Here is a 26,246-nt window from a genome sequence, read left to right as displayed (position 1 = left end):
GACAACCTATGACAAATTCTGTTTTTTATTCAGGTGTGATTTAACTACATTCATGTTTTGCATAAAATATTTAACAACTTATGCATGACATTTGCCGACATAGAGGCTCAGTATAAAAGAGGCAACAATTACACATTGTGTAAAAATAACAGTAACTCAAACATGTCTCCTGGTTAGCTCTGAAGTGTAATCTAACTGGCATGAGTTTGTTTTTCTTACAGAGTCTCTCAGAGCCATAAAAATTAAAGTGTTTTATGTAACAATGGGAGCTTATGACACAGCAAAGTCTCTATATCTCAGCCAACTGCTGAGTTATCCAAATCTGCATTGTCCCCATCTTCTTCTGTCTTGTCGCGCAGGTTAACATTTTCTCCTTGACTGGATTCACAGGTTGTGTCCATCTGTTTCCCACCATCACAGCTTCCTGCTGGGAAAACACAGACAGACATATTTGGGTTTTTAGCATTTTATTTTCCAAAGTTGATTCTTTATCAAACTGCAGATAAAACTGCAGGTTGTGCTGATTAACTCCTAAAAGTATACAGAGTTGTATCAACAATGTTAGACGTGATCATCTATGTTGCACTGCACTGAATTTGGGCAATCAGGCTGACCTGCGCTTGCTTCACCCTCTTTCTTCTCTGTGAGAAAGATTCGTTGCATTTTCAGTTTCTTCGCTGTGTGGCATAAGTACTTCAGATCTAGACCACCAACTCCTTTTCCTGCAGACAAAAACAAACAAATAAAAATTTTTTTTTTAAAAAAACCCCAACTTAAGTGCTTAAGTAAAACCACTGAAAAAGTTGTAGTAAATTGGTACCTTTTCCTGGTGTCTCCTCAAACAGCACACAAGTTCCCAAAGCATCTTTAAAGAGGCAAAGATAACAAAAAAACAACCATTAAAAAAAACAACAAAAAACTTCACAGACAATCAGCCAGCGGCACCCACATGCTCATCTATTAATGGCTTATATTTCCAGACCAAACAATCTGTAATAGTTAATCAGATATCAGGTTAGAAATGACTCTTTGGAACTAAGAAAGGACATCAACATGAATAAGTATCCTCACAGGATGCAAACACAGCAGGTACAAGCAGTTTGAATCTTTTTCATTTTGCAAGATTTCTCACCTTCATATTCTCCTGCAAACACATACGGTCCAACTTGCATCATGGGTCTGTCGCTGTCAATGTCCTTACACACAAAAGTGAAAAGTAGATTTATGAAGCTACACTGGAAGCAATTAGGCTTCTCTTTTCTCAGTACAACAGAATATGCTTCAAACTCACCAGTATCTTGCACGTGCCCCCACTCTTGGTCAGAAAGTCATTGTTGATTATACCAGAGAGCTCCACCACAACAATCTGCTCCTAAACAGAGCAAAATTATTGATGCTTTAGAAAACATAAAAGTGCATTACAAAGACAGACTCCCCAGAGAGTTGTTTATCTTTACGTGTTCGTGTTAATTATCAAATACAAAAATACACAAAAGTCAAATTATCTGGTGTGATGATTGTCCCTTAAACCAGCACTTGGGAAATGTTACGTTATCAAACTGCTCTGTATCCTCATGTGCAGTTGAGCTAATGCGGTAGCTTCAGGGGGCTACATCGAATTGGAAATACTAGTAAATTGGTGGCATTTCATACCTCCTCTTCCCATTCGTCTTCCATGCTCAAATTCCTGTAATGAAAAAAATATTGTAGGTTATAATTTATATTTAATTAACCAAATATATCGAGCTAAGCCGCTACCCACTGGCTTAGTAATGTTTTGACAATTTCCGCGAATGTACGGTGGCCGAGAAGAGTCTTTCCAGTGTGTTTTCCCGGGTAGCGCTCAGTTACAAGTCCGTCCATCGAGGGGCGGTGTTGCTCAGTTTTGCAGATACATTTTAGAGCGGAGCTATTTAATGAGAACTGGAAATTTAATGATCAGGACTTAAATCTGTCTGTTTGTCTGTGTCTTCTGCCAACAGCTGAGAACTCTGAATCTAAATATTGGCTACCTGTAGGCATACTCATGACCTCCATCTGCCATTAGTGTTATTAATGCCCTTCTGTTTTGAGGCCATGGTCGACATGGTGATGAGATGAGATCAGGTGAGATGAGATGGAATAAGATGATACATTTTATTGATCCCCAAGGGGAAATCCATCTGTCAAAGACAGGAGCATAAAAAAATGAAAAGAAACTCAGATCTCACACATATTCAAAAGCATAAAAGAAACAGCCACACAAACAAACACAGTTAAATTAAGAATAAAAGTGGAGCGATATTAAGAACTAAATGAAACACTGTAGGTTTGTGACATCAACAAATGCTGCAACCCCTCAGGAAAAACATGAGAATCTCAGTGTTTTTAGGTTACTGTGCAGAAGTGAATGGAGGCATACTAATACAAACGCTTCAGAAGCAAACATCGAGCTGAAAGTGTGCTGTCCAAAATCATTTATATGATTAAGGTGAGAAATATAAAAATGCTCAGAAACTGCACCTAATGGCCATATTAATTTGCGGACTGTGCTCAGTTGGAAAAGGACAAATGCTCACCAGTGGAACCACGAAGCCTAAAAGCTGAAATGTTGTTGTTGTTTTTAACACATCTGCCATTCAGTTGACTCTGACTTCTTTTGTATATTTTTGTCCATAAAATGCTCACCTGGATTTAATTTTGTTGTAACATAATCATAATGAATATTATATGTATTTGATAACTACAATACATTTGACGTGCCTGAAATATATAACAATATTTAATAGCCAAAAAGGGGAAAAAATGATACTCATTGATCTCTATGGGAAAATCTCTTTTTCCTGGCTACCCTCTGCTCTGGGGTCAGAGATCAGGGTCAGCTGAGGGTCAGCATTATCGATGCTGGTTGGGTTTCATCATTCCACTTAGGGTGTCTAAAGAGGACTTCTTTTTTCTCACAGAGTCCTCCATTTTAACTCCTTGTGCCTATATACTATCAAAACAGCTGCAGAAAATAGAAAAATGTGAAATAAATTTGTGCAAATCTACTCAATTAACTATAAGTGACAAATAGCTCCTTACACATTAGCAATATTAGGTCATTATTTGGGTAAATACATTTTTGAATTTTGTTTTTCACAAATCCTCTTCCACTGAAAGCCAGGTTAACATCGACTAAGAGAAGTGTAGTAATTGTTAACTTGTTTTAAGTCGGCACATCGGCTGGTGTTGGGGCATTAATAGTAGATTTAGGGAATCTTAGGAAGTCTGGGGATTAGATAGCCTACTATATTTAATCGCACAGAAACTTCACCCCTGCAAAATCCTTATTTTTAATTTTTGTTTGCATTTATCATCTATACTGATTTACTCTGGAAGAAAATGACTAAGTTTGTTCAGGTCTGTTATACAAAACTAACAATTCATTGTGAGGCCTGTTTTATTACTGTAACATTTTGTAGCAGAAACCTAAATTTTTGTTTTTTGTAAGTTGCTGAGAAATACAATTTTTCTCAACAATATCCATCCAAGTTTCATGAATCTGATCAAGTCTCTTTTTAGTGAAGTTGTTCACGCACCAAGAGTGTTTTCCGTCTATAAATACCTGTGCAACTGGAAAGGAGACTGAAGCTGTCTGAACCTCACCCTGAGAGAGAAAAAAACAACAAGATTTTGAATCAAAATCAGGCAAAGCAAATTAAAGCGGGGTGGGGGGTGCAAATCTCCCATGTGCCTTCTCCCTCCCCGTTTCTGGCCTATCATCTATCTCTGGACCATGGTAGGTGTTGTCATGTCGACCAGCCTACTAGTTACTATGACAACGGCTCAAGGGGAAGCTCTTGCTAGGGAGGTTATTGCCTCCTTGGGGATGTAAGAAGGACAGGGGGAATGTGAGCGCAGACAAAGAGACACCCAAAAAGGCAGGAGTGAAAGGTGAGGTCAAGCCAGAGTGTGTTGACTGGAAGTGTGTCTGCATATGAGGCAGTTTACATTTATAATCCCACAGTACGGGACAGAGTGTGTGAAGGACTAAATCAGTGTTGTCCCACTGAGCCTTTGGATGTAGTACAAAGTTTCCTCTCTCTTGGAAGAGGCCCGAGCCTGTCCATACATGATGCATTACACTTCCTTCTCAGTGCCATACCCTGGGGCAGAAAGGGGCGGAGGTAAGTGAGGGAGTGACATTAAGGACCCTCCAAGGTGTCAGATGGGTCCCCAGCTTCCCCCCATATTTTGTCATATAAATGTCATAAAGACAAGTTTGGAGTTGTGGAGCTTTTGCTGTTCCTTCTGCCTGGGGGGTATCACAATGGTTAATTGCCCCATTAGTACTGACAGGGTAAATTGGTGGAAGGGCTAACTATATATTACAGTGAAAACAACAAACCCCTGGCATACACCTGAGGGCATGGAAAGCTTGGCACATTTAACATTACAGCCTGTGCATACTTGAGTGTTTAGGCAAAAGATGGGATGAGTGTGAATTTTGAATGTACAATCACACCAGCTTTAATACATTATTACAACTCTACACTTATATCTATGGAAATGAACTCAGTGGCAGTCACAGAGAGCGGCGCTGCTTTCGTCTGTGCTGAATCGACGTACGTTCAAACCGATGTGGAAAAATATTCTATTTTTTTCTATTTAAAAAAACCTTTTAGATGAGGATCGCTGTTGAGGTGGATTGTGCCCAAAAGCATACAGACATGTTCTCCTCACACCGAGACAGACATCAAATGTGCTCGCCCGCCTTTCTGTTTTAATGAAAAACACTTGCAAATTCAATGCAAATGAAAATCTATATTGATAAGCAATACCAGGAATAACAAAGATCATTTGAAGGCCTTGGAGTCATTACACAAGTCTAAGGTTTGGGAAATTTGACTAAATTCAAATGGGCTATGTATCTGAAAATGTCAGGGAAACATATTTCCCTTGTATGTTTTGTTCTTACAGGTTACTCTGTTACATTTATAAGAAACAAACATCTGACAAACTAAAATCAGTAAAAACATGAATGTGTATGAGCAAACAGAAACATTTCCAAACAGCATATAGCCACATTGCAAAAGCTTCAATTAACATTTTATATTTGCTGTTATTTAAACCTTTTACACATATTCGTCTCTCTCTCTCTCTCTCTCTCTCTCTCTCTCTCTCTCTCTCTCTCACACACACACACACACACACACACACACACACACACACAATGTCTGGCCTAACGTTATGAAATGATAAAATAGTATACTGTCACGAACAAATTGCAGAAAATCCATGCTGGCACTAAAACAACTGATCCATCCATGTTCTTCCGCTTATCCGATTTTGCTGGAGCTCATTCCAGCTGTGATAGGGTGAGAGGCGGACTTCACGTTGGACAGGTCGCCAGTCTATTCAGGGCCAACAGATAAAGACACAACAGTTCACACCTGCGATCAATTTGGAATCACCAGTTAACCTAACACGCATGTTATTAACCACGGAGACACGAGGGGAACATGCAAACCACACATAAAAAGGCCCCAGCAGGTCGGTGGATTCAAACCCAGGACCTTCACGCTGTGAGGCCACGATGCACACCACACACAACAGATCTGTCACTGTTTTTTTTTTTAATTTCTATTATATATATATATATATATATATATATATATATATATATATATATTACTTTAGTCTTTCATAGTGGCCTCTGCCACACTATCACGTCTTTTTTCAGGCTTTCGAGATTTTCATAAACAATTACCAGATGTACCAAACGAAGGCCATTTTTTTAAGCAATGTCTTAAGTGACCAATCGAGGACAACCAAGAGAATCACAAATAAAATGTCAGTGCACTTAAATCTAACACAGGTAGAAAAAATAATTATAAAAAATTAATATTCATGACTTTCCTATTCCGATGTGACCTAATAGTGCGGTTGCTTCACGCAACAGTGAGCTGACAGAAACCTATATTCATTTAAGCTTCTGTGGAAATTCAATCAAATATGAGAATCTACAGACTGTTTTATATATGGACTTTTTTTGCAGGAAGACTAACGTTTGTGGGGAAAAAAATGTACAATTGTAAAATAAGGACGAGATCAGCTCTGACAAACAAAGCTCAGAAAAGAAATAAAAGGGAAGAAAATAGATGCTATGGATCTTAAATTTAAATGCGGTGTTCACCTTTTAAAATATGGACGATCGACAGATTGCACATCCAGCGTGAAATTCACAATAGTATTATCATAACAATAGATTTCGGTGGCGAGGATGGACGGCCGGAGAGGAAACAAAACCCTGCTTGGCTAAAGGTCTTCTGTGATTCTGTGACAGCAATGGATACAATAATTTAGCTCTAGCCTAAATATATATATTTTTGACTTTTTCCAGAGAATTTTTCTTTCCAGTAACATCAAGCCAGTGTGCCAAACTCGAGTCCACTGCTTCGACTAACCTGATCAATCCAAAAAAAGAAAAGGATGAAATACCTTATTTCTCAGCCTATATCCAACCATATAATAGTTTTTTTTCTTTGTTGACCTAAGTATACATTTTAGATCTCTTCAAGGCCTTCAGTTTTTCACAGTTTTTAACTTTTACGAGCCAAATGATCGCAAACAGATTTAGTAAAATAGTGTAATTTAGGCGCATGGCATTATGCATACGTTTGGGCGTCTAACCTGTGCTTTATCAGGCACAAATGTCAACAAGATATCTCTAAAACAATCCTCGAGGGCCTTTTGGTGTGTTTGTACCAGTCTTCACAGTGAAGCACAGTGACAGCGTCGCGTTTTGCGGCAGGTTTTCCATTTTTGCACATTCGTAAAAAACGTCTGGATTAAATGTTTTTTGTTGATGTGGATTTTAGTTCGCCGTTTTTATACTTTACAGCATTCCGATGTGTGTTTTGGTAGAATTACATATTTTAAAAAAAATCTGCAAAACTGTTTCCTTTCTAGATATTTTAAATGGGTGGATTTGTTTCTTAGAATCCATCTAAATGGATACGCCTATTGGAATTTCCAGCAGCGACACACTAGTATAGAATAAAATGTAATGTTTCGGCTGTAATCTCATACTTTTAAAAAATATTTTCCTCTCCTCGTCTTCTCCTTGAGTCCCCGGCAGCCTCTCCCCCCTCCCTCCGTCCTTCCTCCCTCTCGCTTCTCTCTCGCGGAATCCTATTGATCCAAACGGGCTAATTAGCGGTGTCTGCGCAATTACGCACATGCGCACTGGGCGTAATCTCAGCCATTTTTTGAAGGAAACTAATTAGCAGGAATAAAGAGCCAAGTGTTTTTCCTCCCACAGTGATCAGAACTCATTCTACCTCTGGAGCTCGCACAAACCCCTCCGTCCCCCCATCTTCTGTTTACTACAGCCTATATGTAGCTTTAATTACACTGTTGTTTGGTAACAACTTGGACCCCGCTGCTCTCTCTCCCTCTCCCCATTTTTTTCTCCTCCTGGCTCCGTAAAAACGCAGAGGATCATTCATAAGGAATGAGTGGACTCTCTGCGCGATTGTTTTCTGGACTACTACACATTCAGCGTGCGGAGCTTTGTACCAGAGTCGCTGCAGAAATGTAAGTGTGTCATTTGTTTACGATGTTAAAGGGAGCTGGAGGGACGCGACTCGGCGGTGGGGAGGAGGGGATGTTTGGTCAGTGTAGCTTCTAATTCTCACAAATCGAGCTTTTGTGCGTTAGGTCACCTGTTACTGGTTACTGATCACTCTCGGTTTTTGATGAATCGGGCTAGGATACACTGTAAACAAAGGCTGAAGTAGTGTGGGAGCTGATGGTTGGTCAGTGGCTTGACAACACAGAGACGGGGAGTGAACTATTCAAGCCACTGCCCCTCCGGTATTCTCCCAACAGCCCGGCTACTGTGGTCCCAGATTAATGCTAAAATACCAGTGCTTTTACCTTGAGACTGCGAGGAGGTCGTTGGCTTATGGTCCACCGAGTCTTCACGTATAAAAATCAGTATTTGTCCATATCCAACTGTGTTTATCCAGGTCCCACACGGGCAGACAAAAGGCATTTTCCTAAAGTATTGCTTCACAACTCTTCTCTCTGCCTGTTTCTCTCTCCTTCTCACACCCCTGCTCTCTCTTCTCCCTTGTAACACACACAAGCACACACTCGTGCACACACCCACACCCACACACCAGTCTAGGGAATCCGGGAATACACTTTTTGTTGGATATTTGCACATGATTTTTATGTTGCAACTTCTGTTGTATCTAACAGATAATAACAAATGCGCCACTGGTATCTCAATATTAAAAAACAACTACAGCAATAGGCCTGTGCATGTTGGATTTCAGGTGTTACATGTATGCTTAATTGACATCACCACAATTAGCAGCACAAAAAGAGGTACAGGCATATTAACAGACAGAGATGCACACACATGTGCACAGACAGACAGACAGACAGACAGACAGACACACACACACACTGTTAAATGATGGCTTCCCGCACTTGATCGATGAAGAGCCAGGAATGCTTGTATAAATAGTTACATTGCCGATAGACCCAGGTTATTGATTGCAGTGTAAATGAAAATCTTTATCAGATTAGAGACTGTTCTCAGCTGCTGGCAGGCCTGCTTGGTCCCTCAGCATTCTCTGGCAGGACAGTGGACAGCAGCAGTGGGCAAGGGTCTGTGGCCTGTGACATAAACACAGTACATTAAAGCACTATCAGGGTGCCGATATGAGCCATATATCTTAAAGCTGCAGAGAGGGGGAGGGGGTGGCTACAGGAATGAGAGAGAGAAAAGGGGTGTTTTAAGGAGGAGGAAGAGGGGGTTGGTTGGTTGAAGGAGAAGGTGAAAGGGTAGATTAAGGTCTCCCCTTGATTAAAAAAGGTCAGTAATGAGATTGTGGGACACACGCAGGCTAACAGAGATGTATCTGTCTTAGATGGCATTCATCTGTCATTCAGAAACTGACGAGGGGAGAAAACCTATCCATTTTTAAGGAAGTATCTATAGTGATACGTTTTTATATAAAGTGAATTAGATTCATTGTGAAATTTTATTGCTCTTTTTTATTTTATTAATTTATCTTAAAGTATGATAGAACGTTATAGGCCAGTACTAGCTTTATTTCAAAGTAATAATTACAAAAGTAAAGTCTTAAATATGTAGATTTAATAAGCTGTAATAAACTGTTTGAAGTATTCATTTTTCAGACATGCCTCTGCTGTGGATTACAAATGAATAATAAAGCTTCAGTTTAATAAAAGCAGGGATTTATTATTTATTACCCTCTAGTATTTATGTGCCTGGGTATTTCTGTAGCAACAGAGCTTACAGGGGGTGGAAGCAATATAACAGACCCAGACTGTGAATAAGTCAAAATAAAATCCACGGCAATGCAACACCACAAGTAAAAACTGCTTCGAAAGTGACCACAGATTAGAATTTTTTTTTTCTTCACAAATTAGAATTAATACGCATCTAAAATCAGAAAAAAGAAATAGATTCAAGTACATATTTAGCTGTGTTCACTTCTTGTTTTTGTGCTTAATGTGCAAAGTGTGTTCTCAGTGTAAAATTCGCTTGTGTGCTAGACGATGATCCCGTATCCTCATATTATTTGCGTCCTAGTGTGTGCAGCAGAAGATACAGAGACTGATACACAGGCTTTTAAATGTGTTCTTTTATCTGCTTTTATCTAAGTGTGGCAATTTAGACGAAGCCCTTTAGCTCAGAAGCATTCAGTTCTTTATTTAATCCTATCCCCTGAGGAATATTATAGACCTCCTGCGTAGCCTTTACCCGCATTCCTCTACCTAGTTTAGCGCTTGTGCTATTGATTTTCCCATTAAGGGCTAACGCTAACCCCTGGGTAACCAGCCTCTGGATTGCGCACTGTGAAGGCTCTATCGAACAGATGCTATCCAGGGACCCTAATCAATGCGTCCACTGTTATGCAATAATATTTACATGACATATGTTGTTCATTTTCTCCTCTCTTTTTTTATTTCACTCTTCTGTCTCTGCCTGTCCCGCTCTCTTCTTCTCTTCATCTGTAACTGAAACACACAGGTGGGGTAATGATGTGTGGCAGCTGTAGCCTCTGGTATGGACAGCGGTGAGGGAGGAGGAGGGGATGGAGGGGGAGGAGAGGAGAGAGATGCTGACCTCAGTCCCCAGGCTTTATCTCTTCCTCTCCTGACCCTGGCAGTCATTCCTGAGCAGGGGTCATCCTCTCATACCTCAGCCATGGCCCCTACCAAAGAGCCCCTGACCCTGCCTCAGCAGGAGGAGGAGGGCACAGAGCGGTCCCAGGCTAGAGAAGAGACCCAGGGAGGAGAGCAGAAAGAAGGAGGGCGACATTCACGGGAAAATGGAGTGCGTCAAAGGCAGGGGATGAAGGAAGACTTCGGGGAGGGATATTTGTCAGGGCAAAACAAGGAAGAAGGGGAGGTGCTTGTAGGTATAGGAGAGGCATCAGTTACAGGGGGCCTCCCAGCAGCCCTCAACAGAAGAGGCAGAAAGGAGGAGAAGGAAGAGGAGGAGGCCATCTCAAACCAAAGCCAAACCAAATCCAAATGTTCTTTATTACCTCAACAGAGCCAGCACAGCTCTTCTTCCAGCACTGCAAAGGCCAGTGGCACACTCGACAGCAAAATAGCCGCCTCTCCAAAGCCCTCTCCCACTCCTTCCCCCTCTCCAAAGCCCTCCCCCTTTTTCCCCATTTCTCCAAAGCACTTCAGTTGTCCGTCCTCCTCTTCTGCCGTGCTGAGCGAGACAGAGGTAAAAGACATTAAGGGAAATCAGGGCTGGATTTCTGGGTTTCCTCAGAGCTTTAGATCCCAGCAGTCTTCTCTGGCTTTTCCACTGGCAGGTACAGAGCCTGCCAGTACACCTGCTGAGGATGATGGTCTGGCAGGGGTTCCTCATACTTCCATTTCCAATGGAGATGGTGCCAAAGCTCCAGAACCAAATGACAGCCAGCTAGACACCGAGGTGGATGATGAGAGAGACAAAGAAAGAGAACAGAAAGAAGCTGTCCTTAAAAACCACAACCAAGACCTCTCTCCTACTTCACTGACTGGTCACATGACTATAATGCACTCACGTAATTCCTGCAAAACCCTGAAATGCCCCAAATGTAACTGGCACTACAAGTCTCAGCATACGCTGCAAGTCCACATGAAGGAAAAACATCCAGAGACAGGAGGCCAGTGTGTGTGTGGCACATCTGAGGGAAAGTGTGTGTGTGGTGGTTCAACACGAGGTGTGTGTGTATACTGCAGGTCGGGGAAACCCCATCCGCGTTTAGCCCGGGGTGAAACCTACGCCTGCGGCTACAAACCCTACCGCTGTGAGGTGTGTGACTATGCTACCTCATCGAAAGGCAACCTCAGCATACACATGCAGTCAGACAAACACCTTAATAATGTTCAAAATGGGGGAAACTTGAACGGCCACATGCACACTTCTCATATTACTAACAGCAGCAGCTCCTCCAATGGTCACGAAGTGGATGAGCAGCCATACAGCAAGCTGACACTCTCTATCCCCACACCTACTACCCAGCCTGCCAAGCTCACTCCACCTGCACACTCCCACTCTCATGGTAAGCGGTGGCGATGCGACGTGTGCGACTATGAGACCAGCATTGCCCGCAACCTGCGCATACACACCACCAGCGAGAAACACACACATAACATGCTACGGCTCCAGAGAGGTTACTATCTGTCTCACTGCAGGAGCCTTGCCCCACAGCTTAAACACCTGCAAAACACAGGTGAGTGATGTGTCACAACTGTCACTGTTATCCAGCATTGAAGTTTCAAAATGTGTCAATTGTAATTTGTGCTTTCTCTCTGCCGCAGGTGCCGAGCTTTCACTGAACATGCGGCTGACCAGTCAACAAGTCGCAGAACAGCCAGTTACCCTTGGGTCTACACTGACTCCATCTCCCTCCCCTTCCCCGTCTCCCCCTCCAGCTCCATCTCTGTCCCCCACTGGACCCCTTTCCCAGGGTGTCTTCCAATGCCTTGTCTGCTCCTGCTTTTCGTCCGACAGCTTAGAGTCTGTGGAGCAGCACCTGAATGCTCCCCGTTCCTTGCCCCAGTCTGAGTGGTGCTCCCTAGTTGCCGGTGGTTGCCACTGCAGGCTGTGTGGTTACACCACCCCGCTGAGGGCTAACTTCTCCTTACACTGTCAGACCGACAGACACCGCACCCGTTACCAGCTTGCTGCTCACCTCCAGGAGGGGGGAGACAGGGGTCAGGAGGGGGCTGCCCTCATTGCTAAGGGCAACCCCATCCAGCTGAGGTGCAACCTGTGTGACTACGTGACCAGCAGCTTGGAGAAGCTCAGAGGGCATTCCCTCAGTTCACACCACGAGGCGAGCGTCCGGGTTTACAGAGTAAGTACACAAAACCACACCTTGTCATACTCCAAAACAAAAACCCTTGCGTCTTAGGAATGGCAAGCTACACTTTAAGTATAAAGGTTATTTAAAAAAGATTGAGGAACCTTTGCGAGCTCATAATATTGTTTTGCTTTGTCTCCTTTTCACTATGTTATTAGTTCCTGCAGCAGTATGATGGTGAAGTCGATGGAGGTTCGTGGCTGTTCCATTGTCTTCTATGCAACCACTCCTCCTCTTCTAAACTCCAAGTACTGAAACACAGTCAAACCCCAACCCATCAACAGCGGGAAGGGCTACTACAGCTGCAGCCAATGGGTGGAGAGGAGCTGGCAGCCATTTTTACCATTAGGAAGAGCCCTGATGGTGTCACGGGTGAGAATATGAACTGTGTGTGGGTGTATTCTAATTCATGTTTCATGTGGTTGCTGACAACGGAGAGTGGACTCGGGATTAAGATGAAAAGAGCGAGAAAATGAGTAATGGCTTTTGCTGAGATATTGATCAAGCAAAGTGATTAGTCGATACACATCCTTGTTATATCCCCAATCACCCCTGACAACAGCTAACTAGCACCTGCTAATCAATGGACCAATACAAATCCCCAGGACGAGAACTGTGGGAGGCAGAGGCTAGCTCCTACTCTGCAGCCACATGCAAGATAAAACAGTAATATGCTGTCTGGAGTGCGCACCTAAAATGACTAGTCCAACACTTTATTTGTAAATTTAATCTATCCGATGATTTGCCTCTGTGTAGATTAAGACTTATTGAGATGAACCGATGTGTTGTAAGTCCATATTACCCTTACTCCACCTCTGAGGAGAATCTAATGTAGAATCAATACTTGATCAATAGTGTATGGAGGCAAGCAAGAAGAATGAAGTGTGCCCCACTGAAATTGCTCTTTTTGAATGATGTTACCTAGCGAATAATATAAACTACAATTAGCTTGATAGTTTGCAGGAACATAAAGTATGAAGCACTGTGTTTGTAGGACATAATTACTTGTCTTGTTGTCTCCCAGGAGAGCTCAGTGAAGATATGGAAACTTCCAGCGAGTCCTGCTCTGGTCCTTTGGACACAACCAAAGACACATGTAACTTGGGGGCAAAGAAGATTTCTGCAGAGACAGGTATTGCTGCTTACATCAGTTCTACAGCATACTAATTGTTAAACATGATGCTAGTATGACAATGTATTTTGTTGTAATTATATTCATATTCATTTTTACTTTTAGAAAAAAATAGAGTGGAGGAAGGAGAAAAGAAGGAGTCAGTGCCCTCAGTCAAGCGTCCGTCATCTGGATGCGCGGAAATGGAAAACACCATCTTAACCAAACGCCCTAGAACACACCAGCAAAATGAGAACCAGCAGGTGAGCAGTTGACACACTTTTAAATTATTCAAATATGAATAAGTGAATACAGAATGTACCGCTGGACATAACAAATTAAAAGCCCGCGCATTTCCTTGCGTGATCTGTGCCACCTTCAGATTCACACTTCTCTCCCTTCTATATTTTTCTCCCTTCCCTTTCCTCTCTTTCAGACTGTCCAGTGCCCTTTGTGCCAGGTTAAACTCCCATACACCCAACTTCGACAGCACCTCACACATGTGCACAGTGTGGCGCAGGACTGTGTAGACAAGCTCATCAGCACAGTAAGTGCATGCAACTGTGTATTTGCTGTATTTGCGTTTGTCGGGAAGCAAAAGAAAATGTGAGGGCAAGCGATGGGGGATGGGGCAGAGTGAAATGTAGGGAGACAATTCCATTAAGAAGGCACCAGAGAGAAAGGCAACGCTTTTTTTTTAATGCATGTTTAAGTAGCTCCCCGCTATCATCTTTGATGCAGCCGTGCATTCTGTGTGTATGTGTATGCGCGTCTCTTAGAGTGGAAGAGAGAGGGTTTGACTGAGTGAGTGAGGGAAAAGCCAGTCTTTCTATAATGCATGTTTAAGTAGCCCTCTATTACCAGAAGTGCAGTCAAGCTAAAAAGGGGCCCCCATGCTTTTTACTGTGTCTCTCCAACTAACAATGACCGGTCATCTATCCACATCACCATCCGCCATCTCCTTGGCCTGTATGCTAAGTGGCCTTTGTCTCTTGCTCTCTTCCCTCCACTTCACTGACTGCTTTTCACCCTTTTTCCCCTCTGCTGCCCTCCCTCCCTCCCCCCTCCAGCTACTCCTATCATTCCTATTCTGCAATTTCTGGCGTTGCCCCTCCCTTTCTGTCTCTCCCAAGCTCTCTCTCAATTTCTTATGCGTTACCCCTCCCTCACTCACTGTCTTTCTCCAAAGCAGTTTTTTTTTTGTTCATTGCCCCATACTTCCTCCCTCCCTCTCCCTGCTCGCTCTTTTTCATATCCTACACCCCTTAGTCTCCCCCTAGTCCTCCCTCCTTCCTTCCCCCCCCCCCCCCCCCCCCCCTCACTCTCTCTGATAGTAATTGAGGTTCATTAATTCAGACTGAGGTGATGATGGCCATTATGTACCTTGCTTTCCAATTACGCTCTCTAGATTAAGCCTGACCTTCAGTTTTCTCTGCAGTGTGTGTGTGTGTGTGTGTGCGCGCGTGCATGTGTGTGTGTGTGCAGTTGTTCTTCCCTTTTGCTCTTATGAAGCTGTTATGCAGAGAAAACTCTTGTCATGTAAATCTCATCTTTAGCTGTCTGTCCTTTCCTTTGGGTGGCTAGCTGTTCGGGTAGATATAGTATTTGCTCTTATTGCTTGAAGCTGTGGGGACGGAGGTTTTCTATATGAAGAATGATTTTAAATAAATTCATTATTCAGCTCAGTAAAGTTTTATTAAACCCTTGGGGCATGTTGGAGGGCGTCGCATGAACTGAAGGGCAGACCCACATATCTCAACCATGTATACTTATTAAGAAATTGATGTGCCTTGCTGCTTAGACTGCTGTGCAGGCAGGTGCAAGATGTAACGATACACTTTAATGTTTTATGATATCAGTAAGGGGAGTGCAGGCACTCTGTGTTTATACATCTTGAGATTTGCTTGCTATTATCCTCTACAATTAAGCATGTTTTATTCATAATGTAGGATTAGGAAAACACTGGGAATACCCCAGCTTTCTTTTATTCCGAATTGGTGAAACAAACCTTAGTGAGAATAAATTTAACAAAGGAAAAAAAAAAAAAAAAAAGACCAAAACTGACAGCCCATTACATTTTCTTTCTTCCAGGTCGCAACACCCATGGAACAACCGCAGCCTCAGCTGGAGACAGAACTACAGGCAGATTCTCTCACAGATGATATTCAGAAAAATAAAACCACCAAGAATAGCAATGTAAATAGCTCCCATGCTGCAGATTCCTGCGCTTCAACCAATTCTCAGAAAAACAAAGGTTGGTGTAAAGTGCCAAACTGATACCAGTTTACTAATTAAAGAAGCAACAATAGCACACCATGCTACTTTTATTTGCCCTGCTCACAGCCATTATATCTGTACATTTTATAGGCATTTCAGTGGAGAGCACTGAGGGAGACGTAGCCGCACCCAAAGATGTCACAGCTCTTCTCACCCCACCCCTAGAAGACAACACCACTCACCCTTCCAATGGCAGATTGGCTCCCCAATCCCCGACTCAGATCCCCCCATCCTCGCCTCCCACCTCACCACCCGGTGACCCCCCTCCCCTTTCTGATCGTCATGGTTACCGGTTCCGTTGCAGCAGGTGCAGCTTGGCGTTCCCCACTCAGGAGAAGCTCCAGCTGCATTGGCAGTACCATGCCATGAGGGCGGCGACAGAGTGCCCCCTCTGTTCTAGACAATGCCGCAGTCAGGAGGCCTTGCAGAGACACATGCAGAACACGCACTCACAGCTGGACAGCACACAGGGACAGAATACGCTATGGCCACCTCATACTGTGCAATACACGGAGAATAACAAGAATTCAGCTCAACAAGATTTTAGTTTATCACCCCAAGTGGGTCAAGAAGCAGGAGAGGGAGAGGATGAAGACATAGATGAAGGAGCAATAAGCATGGAGGGAAAAGATGAACAAAAAGATGTTAAAACTAAGGAGAAAGGCATGGTTTCTGAAGTGGATGGAGGTGAGGAGGATTTAACTGAGCCAGAGAAAGGGCCACATGAGGAGATCTTATCAGAACTTGGTTCCAGCTCTCTTGTCAAAAAGAGCTCTAACCCCACAATGGACCGTTATCTGGATCCATCCAGGCCCTATAAGTGCACCACATGTTCTGAATCTTTTACTCAGAAAACGATCCTTCTGGTCCATTATAACTCCGTGTCCCATCTCCACCGGGCCAGACGAGCCCTGCAGGAAACTGGCACTAGTGTTGCTGCTCCAGAGGCTCCCCGCGGCCCAGATCCTAGACCATACCGCTGCCGATTGTGTGGAGTGGGCTATAGCCAGAGTTCCACACTGGATATACACCTTCGATCAGTCCTTCATCAGACTAGAGCGCGTGCCGCTCAGAATCCCACATCACAGACGCCTGCATCTACTGTAGCTGTTCCACAGTCTGTCCCCACTACAGCTACTCAGGCCGCTACCACTAGAGAAGAAACACTGAAGAGTTTGCCTTTCACCAAGAGGCCAGATGGCATGAGCTCGTCAAATTCTTCATTAGCTGGTTCTGGCTTAGTAGCTGACGCCCAGCCGATCCTGTCCAACCCAACAGAGAGCCCGCAGGCTAAAAAGCGAGTGTCAGATCTTCTAGCTTCAAGAAACCAGCTAATGCTAATACAACAGCAGCAGATAGCCCAGGCACAGGTCCAAGCTCAGTTACAGCAGCACACAGCTTTACTCCAGTCTCAAGTTATGCAGCACCTTCCCTTAGGGCCAGAGAATCTCCTTAAACAACACTTCTCCCTGACCCCAGACAATTTGCTTTCTCTTCAGCAGCAACTTCTTCTGCCCTTTTACATGTCTGGAGAAATGAAGCTCAACCCAGAGTTCATTGTTAGTAGCCCAGAATGTAGCCACTTGATATCTGCCAGCTCTATCCTGAAAGAGCAGGTTAAGACAGAGGCTAAAAGGGAGACTCAAACAGATGAGAAACAAACCCAGAAACAAAGTTCAAGTTCAGTTAATAGCCAACCAAAGGATCTTTCACAGTGTGAAGCAAAGGTTGATGCAGTCTGCAGTGACCCCCCTACTAACCAGACAGAAAAAGAAAACAGCAATTCTAGTTTTGAGGAAGAAAAACGAGAAATGCATGCTCCTGTTGTTAAAAATGAGAGTCGGGAGGAGGAAGCCGTTTCCTCCTCATTTCATCTTCTTGGATTGCAGTGTCCTCCTCCCAGAGTGCCCTATGCTGCTGTGAATGGGGAGCCTCTCAGAGCCCTTCTGCAGAGTTATGGCTATGAGTTAGCACTGCAGTATATACAGAGTAGACACAAGCACCAGCAGCAGACAGCCACTCAAAAAATACCAGATAAGCAAGAGTTTTCTGATATAAACAAGATCGAAGTATGCTCAGAAGAGGAAAGAGATCTATTTTGTAAACTACAGGCTGGAAAGATTGAGCGCTGTGATAAAGGAGTGGAAGGCAATGGAAACATAGAAAGGTTGACAGAAGAGAAAAGTGAGAACAGAGGCAAAGAATCGACTAATAAAGAGAAGAAATGCTGTGAAAGAGGGAAGAAGTGTAGAGACTGTGGCAAGTTCTTTTCAGATGCATTGATTTTAAAAAGCCACCAGGAGTATATTCACAGAATGCTGTTCCCCACTGCTGTCCTGGAGAGGTTTTCCAGAGAATACAGGCTTCAGTATGACCAGATGTACCCACTTACACAACCTAAATCTGAAGAGGATTCAGTTCCACCTCCAGCTCCAGCTCCTGCTTCAGCTGCATGCTCAGAATCAGAACAAGCACCAGAACCAATGAAGGCTCAAGTTAAAACCCTTGAATCTTCACCAGGTTCAGAACCCATGAATAAAGCAGATTCTACAGCTTCAGACCTAACAGTAACTGCCCCTTCAGCTTCTCCTGCTTCTCCTGGTCAACCTCTAGATTTTTCACAGCACGAGACACCCATCCAGATCTCAACCACACCTGCTGCCCCTATTTCCCAGAACACTCCCCCTTTACCTCTTCCCTTACCCAAAATACCTATGCTCCCTCTTTCCTTGCCTCAACTTTCTATACCACCACTACCCCTACCAAAGCTTCCTCTACCACCAATTCCTTTTCCCATGGAGCTACCGCTCCTCCCTCCTGTTATGATGCAGTCTGTGGCTCTTCAGCCCCAGCCTTGGTTAGACTCGAGTGTAAACCCTGAGCTGGCAAAACTCTACCAGTCTCAGCTTAACCCTGCACTGCTGGGGCAACAACCACAGCTTAGCCCAGCTTTGTTAGCTCAGCAGTCACAGCTGAGCCCAGCTTTGTTAGGTCAGCCTCCACAGCTCAATCCTGCATTGCTTGGCCAACCATCCCAACCCAGCCCTATCCAAGCAGGACAGCAAAGTCAAGTCAGCCCAACAATACCTGAACAGCAGCAGGGGAAGAGAACCCGAACACGCATCTCTGAAGAACAACTAGCTGTTCTAAAGAAACACTTCAATATTAACAGTCTCCCTAATGATGAAGAGATCAACAAGATGTCTGCTTCGTCCGGTCTGCCTCACAAAGTCATCAAACACTGGTTCCGCAACACCTTATTTAAAGAGCGCCAGCGAGACAAGGATTCTCCTTATAATTTTAATAATCCCCCAACCACAGCCCTGGAGGACTCCAGAGAGGATATAGCACAAAACCAGTCTCTGGCGCTTTCCCCATGTTCACTGTCCCCTGGGTTCCCACACAACGCTTCCCCACAGCCTCAGACAACAGACCTGCATAGAGGAGAACACCATAGGGGCCGACGCTCTTCACGAACCCGCTTTACGGAGCAGCAGCTGGAAACCCTGCAGGGGGTGTTTGAGGCCACTCCCTACCCCAGAGAGGAAGAATATGACAGGTTGTCTGCTCTGTTATCTCTCCCTAACAGGGTCATTGTTGTGTGGTTCCAAAATGCCAGGCAGAGAGCCCGCAAAAATCAAGACCGAGGAACTGATGATGGATTAGAGGTGAAGCTTGACAACATACACAAGCAGCGAAATGGCTGCTATCAGAATGATGATAATAATCAGGATAATAGCTGTGAGGATGAAGGACAAGGTGACTCTCAGAATGAAAACTCCATGGATCTGACGTATGAGTATTACACCCAACCTGACTCACCTGCCCTTGATTCTTCTACTCACTGCACAGAAAGTGAGCATCCTGTAGCCAAAGGTGAACCGACACCTGCTCAAAAGAAGCAAGAAGATAAAATAAGTTCACCTCGAACTAACATAAACGCAGCTCCTGATAATACTGAAAAAAGAATTTCAGATGCAGAAATCCAGCTTAAAGAAACTATTCCAGCCATGAAAACAGGGTTTTCTCTACAACCTGAGACCAAATTGCCAACAGAAGGTACTCTAGAAAGATCCCAGCCTCTTGCTACTTCCTCTTTACAGAAAACAGTACACACTACATCTCATCCAGACCATGTGAATACACACAACCCTCCTTCAGATCAAGCTGTTGAAAAGGCTCCTGAGACATCACCCAGCCTCCCTTCTGCTCTAGAGTCTGAAACAAGTCACACTGATACTGCAGCTTGCCCATCCACTGAAACCCATCAGCAAACCCAGCTCCAAACCCAGGCTCAATTCCAGTGCAATCTTTGTCCAGCATCCTTGCCATCATTCCAGCTGTGGCAGGAACATCAGACCAGACACCTCCTAGCAGCTCAATCCCAGGTGCAACTCCTCCACTCCAGCTTCACAGACCGAACCATGCCTTATATGATGCTTCACCCCAACCATCCCTTAATGGCGAGCCAAATGCTTTCCCAGATACACTCAAATCCCACACTTCCCATGCTTTCGCACTTAAACAACATACAAATGAAGAACACACTCTCTGATCACTCTAGTAACACACTTACAAATCCCCTGACAACCATAAAGCAGGGTACAGCGCATATATCAGAGACCGGTTTTGAGGGCCAAAGGGGCAGCAGAGAGGTCGAGGAGGAGCACAGAAGAGATAAACGTCAGAGAACCACCATCACTCCAGAACAACTTGAAGTGTTGTATCAGCGCTACAGCTTGGATTCTAACCCCACCAGAGGAGTCCTCGAAAGCATTGCACGCGATGTTGGTCTCACGAGACGAGTGGTTCAGGTACTGAATAGATGAGAAGACAGAGATGATAATTTTGTGGTGTTGGTTCAGCTGAATTTTAAAGCACATGTCTTCATTCCTTTCACAGGTTTGGTTTCAGAATACCAGAGCGAGAGAGAGAAAAGGGCAGTTCCGGTCAATGGGGCCAGGATCCAGTTTCAGCTTGGGTTTGAATCACTTGCGATGCCCATTCTGCAGGGCTCTCTTCAAGGTGAAAAGTGCTCTAGATGCACACATGAGGTCACGCCACTGGGCAGAGGCTGAAAGAGCAGGCTTCAACTTAACAATGAGCAATGGATCCAGTGGGCAGTCTGGGATGGCTATGTCTGTCATGGACAGACCAGGTCCATCGATATCCTCCAGCCCAATCCCAAACCACGGCCATGTCATCAGCAACCGAGAGTCAAGTATGAAGTTACCCCTAACTACTTTGCCTTCAACCACTCATCTAAACAACCCCGAGGAGGATGATGACTATGAGGAAGATGATGAGGAATACCCGTGTGAGGAGGGTTCCAGTATGGCGGACCAAGGGTCTCTTAGTCCTGAAGGATCTGTGGGTCCAAGCTCAGACTGGGGTGAGACACAAACTTTGCAGCAGCAGCACCATCAACAACAGCAGCGCCAAAGGACACAGATGAGCCACTTCCAGTTACTCCAGCTGAAAGACTTTTACAGAAGCCATCGCACACCCAACCGACAAGAGTGTGAGACACTGGGCCAGGAACTGGGTCTGCCTCACCGTGTGGTGCAGGTAATTGTTTTTAAGTATTTAAGATAAAAAAAAAGAAAAAAAAAGAGGAAAAATCTTTAAAATGATATTTGATGATTGTTGACATTTGTTTTGTTTAAATATTCTTTGAAGGTTTGGTTCCAAAATGCCAGAGCTAAGGAGAAGAGGGCCAGGAGCCTGAGCTCTGACTCTGCTGAGAGGGAGAATGCTGAGCTCTCGGCGGGAACAGGGGAGAGAGACAGAGCTTAGAGAGGCGGACTGCTTCCTTCAACTACGTTCGCACCAAAACCCCTCCTGCAGTTGCCATCTTACTCCAAACAAACACCATGTCCAGTTGCTGCCATCCCTCTAACACGAACGCCCCAAAGAAGCCGAGTTGCAGTGGCCCAAAGACAAACTCTCTCAGCCAAAAGTAGGAGAGAGCACAAACCACGTCCTGTCAACCACAGCTTTCCAGTCTTCATTTTTTCCTTCAACTCTTGCCCAAGTCTGTTCTTTCTAAAAAGAGCTTCTCTCCTTATTCAGTCAGACACCTTACTACAACCAAACTCCACCTTGATAAAAACCAACCAGATGCCACAGAGGCCAAAGAGCATTCTCAAAGTATGTGACCTCACTGCCCAGCTAGACCTGCAGTCTACCTCTCAGTCTGCACGACAGACTCACAGTGGGCCCTCCACCAGACCAGTGCTAGATGACTAGCTGTGTAGCATGTAGTGCCAGTCTGTACGAGGCTGGAACAAAAAAATGTCAAAGAGATTTTAGTGTAAATAGAGAGCTCCAAAAAATAAACTTGAAGAAAAAACGGTTAGAAGTGGAAGAAGAAAAAGAAGAGGAAAAAAAAAAAACTGAATTGTATCCTTGAAATACACAGGGATATTAGCATAGAGCTTTTGTAAAGACTGACTCAGATTCCAAAGCTCATAACCAAAATTTTACATGTCTGTGGATTTCGTTTGAACACGTTTGTTTTCAATAACAAACTGCAGAGCTGACGTCTGTACGGTGAAGGGGTGAGATCTGCAGCTGGCATAGGTAAGCCGAGTACCAATAGACTGACCCGGTGCTAGAATGCAGCTTCACCCTCCAAAAGCCAATGATGAGTCTTCTGTTGTACATGTACTCCTTCTATGTTCCTTTAGTGGATAACAGCCCAAATAGCACAGAAAGTAAAGGCCAGTTTGTCCCAAAAGGGACAAACTATTTTTTTATAGCACTCAACCATTAAACTGTATATGAAAACTTTAACCAAACTCGAATTTACGTTGTGTGTGTTTAGTCATAGTTTCTTAATATAAATCTTATGGATTGAGATAAACTGTCTTGCTTCGATATAATAGTGTCATGATTATGAAAAGATTATGACAGCTTTGATATGTTCAGGCGAGGTGACTTACTGCCTTTCCGTTCTATTTGAATATACCAATGGCTTACCAATGTTATGTGATTAATGTAAAGCTTTCTATGCTCAGGTCAACAGCTCAACATGGCTCTGCTTCAAATGTGATCTTAATACTGGACTTTTCTGTTTTTAAAACAGAAGAGACACGGTTTAACCATGGACTAAGTATTAAAGGATATCTTTAAAAAAAAAAAGAAAAAAAAACATCTCTGTATTTCAAAGATCTGAGCTTTTCACCTCTGAGTAATAGATTGTTACAAAAAAAAGAACCTTATTGAAACTAAAGTGTTTAATAGCGTGAGGGGTAAATGTACAGTATTTAGCTTTTGTATGGTTGACTCGAGACTTCATTGGATGTTTGAGACATGGCTCTCTTTTCCACTTACAGAAAGAGAGCTACTGCGCAAAGCTGAGAAAAAACTTCGGATGTTATTGATGTTATTTTTGTACACTTAATTTATTTTCCCTCCTTTTCTCCCTCCCCACCTACCCACTTTCCGCTTTTTCTCACTACCTTTCTTCCTCTGTTCATTTGCAACCAGTCCTTATTCTATCTGTAATAATGATAATATAACAATAATAGCTAAACAATAATTAATGCTTTAAGACAAAAATCCAAAGACGTGATAATACTTTAACCATATGACCTACAAAAAAATAAGCGCTACTGTTTACTTGACGATGTATTGCTGTTTTTAAAGAAGGAAGGAGTCCCTGTATCTAAGCTACTGTTTTCTGCCTCTCATAAGCACACTGGAGACTGTAACCAAAACCCCAAACTAGAGCCATGGCAGTCTGTAATATAGCGGTTGAAGAGTTTTACTTCTCTTGAGAAATGTTGCAGTTTATTTTTCTTTTATACCATAGTGTTGAACTTCAGCCCTTAAGGATGTCCAGTTTGCTGCTAATGTACTGTAGTTTCTAACGATACTGTAGAAAGATGCATGCTCTGATCGCTTTACCACTAGGCTTTAATGACTACAAACTGTAATGATACCTGTGATGCTGTTGATAAACTGCTCCTCTTTTATTCTGTTCAGAAACAATTGGATATGTGGGGCTCAATTCCATCAAGTTTTTTTTACAGTATCATAATAATTACCCTTTCTCAGAAAACAGAAATGGCTTTCGTAATATCAGAATTTTTTTTTTTTTCTTTTCTATTTTTTTTGTTAAAGCTTCCAGTCTGAGAGAAACCCTCCGGGGGCATTTACTTCTCAATGCTTAAGGAGATACTGCAGTTCTTTGAAGGAGTTCAGCCCCAAACCCTCTACTGGTTGATGTCTTTCTGTGTTGCAATGTCTCTTGTCCGTTCGTCCAGCTTAAACAGCTTTGCTAAACTCAGACTGACATCACAGCCGACTTTCCAAAGGATGTGGACTGACTAACTCTGTCATGTTTCGTTCTTAACTAACCAATGTTTACGACAATACCAATGAGCTTTCTTCTGTACAGAAATGTGCATTCCAAATACCACAAAGGCAGTTTTTTTTTTAAAATATACTGATTATTTCAGATTTAATTTCTCTCGTATTCTCTTGATCTTAGTGACTGTAAGATGTACATATTGGAGTACTCTATGGTGAAGAGACTCTGTTATCCTTACTGTAGGTAAAACAGTTCTTTTCATTTTTTTTTTCTGGATATGTTGTTGCCATAGTGATGACCAAAAAGATACCTGTGATGTGCACCTGTCCTTATGTCCTGCTCCAGTGGTTTAGTGTGTCTCTATACTCTCCCTACCCCAGTTGTGCTGGTGTGTGTTTCTCTTCCTTTCCCTCCCCGTACTCCACTGAGCTAAATAAAGTCTGCTTTGGTGCACGCTCTGGTCTCATCCCTTTGGTGTAGCCGAGAGAAGCCATTTTGTGAATGTTGTGGTATGCGAGGGTGTCTGCTTGTTACATGCGTGTTTCATATTCCAGGGTGTATGTTCGGCGGCGGTGTGCGTCTGGCTTGGGAGGCTTTTGATGCGCAACCGTGTGTGCGTAACACGGCCGAGTGTGGAAGGCGTTTGGTGAATGGAGCCATGACCTCTGGGGTCACTTCATTAATTACATCTGTGACATTCAGCCAGATGAGTTTCCTTTGTGACTAAATGATATGATGAATATTAACGACCTCGGATGAATTACATTGCTGCTCCTGCTGCTGCTGCTGATGATGATAATGTGTTTTACGACTCTGGGAGAGAGGGGAGGAAAATTGCACACTACAGCACATTTAGGACACACAAATTTTCATATGCAACATTTCAAAGACCACAGCTTAGGTTGGTAGAGAAGATTTTATTATTTGCTCATTTCTTATGTAAAACTTCCCAGTGGTTGATGAGACAACTTGCTGGAGAGGGGGGAAAAACTTCAATGAACATGGGAATGTAGTGTTCGATCAGACACGCGCACAAGTCGAGCACAAACCTGTATCTGCTTCTTGTTCTCTCGCGGCAAGCCCTTCATTTCACTGTTACACAGAAATGCGGCAACGGAAGATGTAACCGTGAAACTCGGGGTTGTTCTGATTGGGTTTGCGGGGCGGAGACAAGCAGATACATGGCGAGAACAATAGGAAGGTAACCACAGAAAAGGGCTTGAGATAGCTTCGTAGCTCATGATAGCCATCTTAGAAAGTCATCCTGATAAAGTGATCCCCCACCATTTCTCCTTCTCCCTGTCCTCCCCCTCTTAATCAAATGAGTACTGTGCAGCTGGTGGGGTTGCGGCAAAAAAAGGGGGTTCGAGTGAGTGTATGCGTGTGGAGAGTAGGTGGAGGTGGGGGGGCTTTGAGGGATAGCGTGAAATTATTGCCTGCTGGTGTATATGTGTCACTGGGGGTAGTAGGGTAGAGTAGGGGGTTGGGCTGGGGCTGGGGAGTAATGTCATTGCCTGCTGGTGTATCTGTAGTGGGGGCTCATTTAGATTTAGATTGGTTATGTGAGGAGAGAGCTGAAAGGCCAGCTCATGTTTATGCATGAATCCCAAAGCATGCTGCTGTGGTGGAGCCCCGAGTTAAAGAGACAGAGCTGAAATATATTCGCACATTCAGACGCACCTCTGTTTCTTAGGATAAGGCTTGAGCTGAAGCGACGCTGCGCTATCAGATTTCAGTCAGTGTGTGCATGTGTGCGCACGCCTGTGCACACAGATTACACCTCAGTCCAAATTAATATATTGCTTTAAATCCAAGATATTAAAAAGATGTCAGAGGTTGTGTTTTTTTTTTCTTTTAACTGGAATTTTTAACTACAGCCTTTACCACCCTTTTCCTGACTGTGTCGAGACGAGTGCTTTGGAGTCCTCTACAGCTGATGCAGAGGCTACACTGAGTTCATGGGAGCTTCCCACATTACACTCACTCATACCCAGAGAGTAATCAGTAAATGTCTTTGAAGGAGAGTTTGTTCAGCACTTCATCAGGTATAAAGTGGTTTTTATTTGGAAATGTGGTCCCTATCCATCTTTTAAATGACTTTTTAATGGTCGTCACACCATCCTAATCAATCATGTGGCAGAGCTAGCCTGCAAGCGCAAATACA

General features: G+C 43.6%; 2 protein-coding genes and 1 long non-coding RNA gene across 8 annotated transcripts in view; 1 reads left to right on the top strand and 2 right to left on the bottom strand.

Annotated features, from left to right (window-relative positions):
* Positions 1-9: 9 nt before the first annotated feature.
* Positions 10-8,977, bottom strand: gtf3c6 (general transcription factor IIIC, polypeptide 6, alpha). Of its 6 annotated transcripts, XM_040025578.1 has the most exons (10): positions 7,903-8,977; positions 3,587-3,628; positions 2,013-2,162; positions 1,763-1,909; positions 1,654-1,687; positions 1,292-1,372; positions 1,133-1,196; positions 821-865; positions 615-722; positions 10-427 (listed from the first exon to the last, which is right to left on the bottom strand). In XM_040025578.1, the coding sequence occupies exons 3-10, from the start codon at positions 2,042-2,044 to the stop codon at positions 297-299; spliced, it is 642 nt and encodes a 213-aa protein (XP_039881512.1). In that variant the 5' UTR covers positions 2,045-2,162; positions 3,587-3,628; positions 7,903-8,977; the 3' UTR covers positions 10-296. The 6 variants fall into 6 exon arrangements, with proteins under 6 accessions (XP_039881512.1, XP_039881509.1, XP_039881508.1 ...); XM_040025575.1 differs by lacking the exon at positions 7,903-8,977 and having other exon boundaries at positions 10-424; positions 3,587-4,647; XM_040025574.1 differs by lacking the exon at positions 7,903-8,977 and having other exon boundaries at positions 3,587-4,639.
* LOC120729734 (zinc finger homeobox protein 4-like) lies at positions 7,204-24,535 on the top strand. Its single transcript, XM_040025570.1, has 11 exons — positions 7,204-7,560; positions 10,037-11,744; positions 11,833-12,371; positions 12,536-12,749; positions 13,402-13,509; positions 13,615-13,751; positions 13,925-14,035; positions 15,580-15,742; positions 15,856-20,579; positions 20,668-21,333; positions 21,445-24,535. Exons 2-11 carry the CDS (start codon positions 10,073-10,075, stop codon positions 21,559-21,561), a joined length of 8,451 nt encoding a protein of 2,816 aa, XP_039881504.1. The 5' UTR covers positions 7,204-7,560; positions 10,037-10,072; the 3' UTR covers positions 21,562-24,535.
* The window catches only part of LOC120729742, a 23,436-nt gene continuing 8,040 nt past the window's right edge, over positions 10,851-26,246 (bottom strand). Inside the window, exons 3-4 of the long non-coding RNA XR_005694988.1 lie at positions 13,383-13,449; positions 10,851-10,948 (exon numbers count right to left, since the gene is read on the bottom strand). This is a non-coding gene — a long non-coding RNA (uncharacterized LOC120729742). The remainder of the gene's footprint in view (positions 10,949-13,382; positions 13,450-26,246) is intronic.

The sequence above is a fragment of the Simochromis diagramma genome, unplaced genomic scaffold (assembly GCF_900408965.1).
Source record: "Simochromis diagramma unplaced genomic scaffold, fSimDia1.1 OVJJ01000293.1, whole genome shotgun sequence".
In the NCBI taxonomy this organism is placed as follows: Eukaryota; Metazoa; Chordata; class Actinopteri; order Cichliformes; family Cichlidae; genus Simochromis; species Simochromis diagramma.
This window is presented reverse-complemented; position numbering and strand designations above follow the sequence as displayed.

Excerpts from the sequence above, each read along its gene's own strand:
- LOC120729734 (XM_040025570.1), top strand. The coding sequence starts at position 10,073 with ATGGACAGCGGTGAGGGAGGAGGAGGGGATGGAGGGGGAGGAGAGGAG. Across the intron at positions 11,745-11,832 it reads TAAACACCTGCAAAACACAG|GTGCCGAGCTTTCACTGAAC; the intron begins GTGAGTGATGTG and ends TCTCTGCCGCAG. Across the intron at positions 12,372-12,535 it reads CGAGCGTCCGGGTTTACAGA|TTCCTGCAGCAGTATGATGG; the intron begins GTAAGTACACAA and ends CTATGTTATTAG.
- gtf3c6 (XM_040025574.1), bottom strand. The coding sequence starts at position 3,744 with ATGATAGGCCAGAAACGGGGAGGGAGAAGGCACATGGGAGATTTGCAC. Across the intron at positions 1,688-1,762 it reads GTCAAAACATTACTAAGCCA|GAATTTGAGCATGGAAGACG; the intron begins GTGGGTAGCGGC and ends TTTTCATTACAG. Across the intron at positions 428-614 it reads AGAGGGTGAAGCAAGCGCAG|CAGGAAGCTGTGATGGTGGG; the intron begins GTCAGCCTGATT and ends GTGTTTTCCCAG.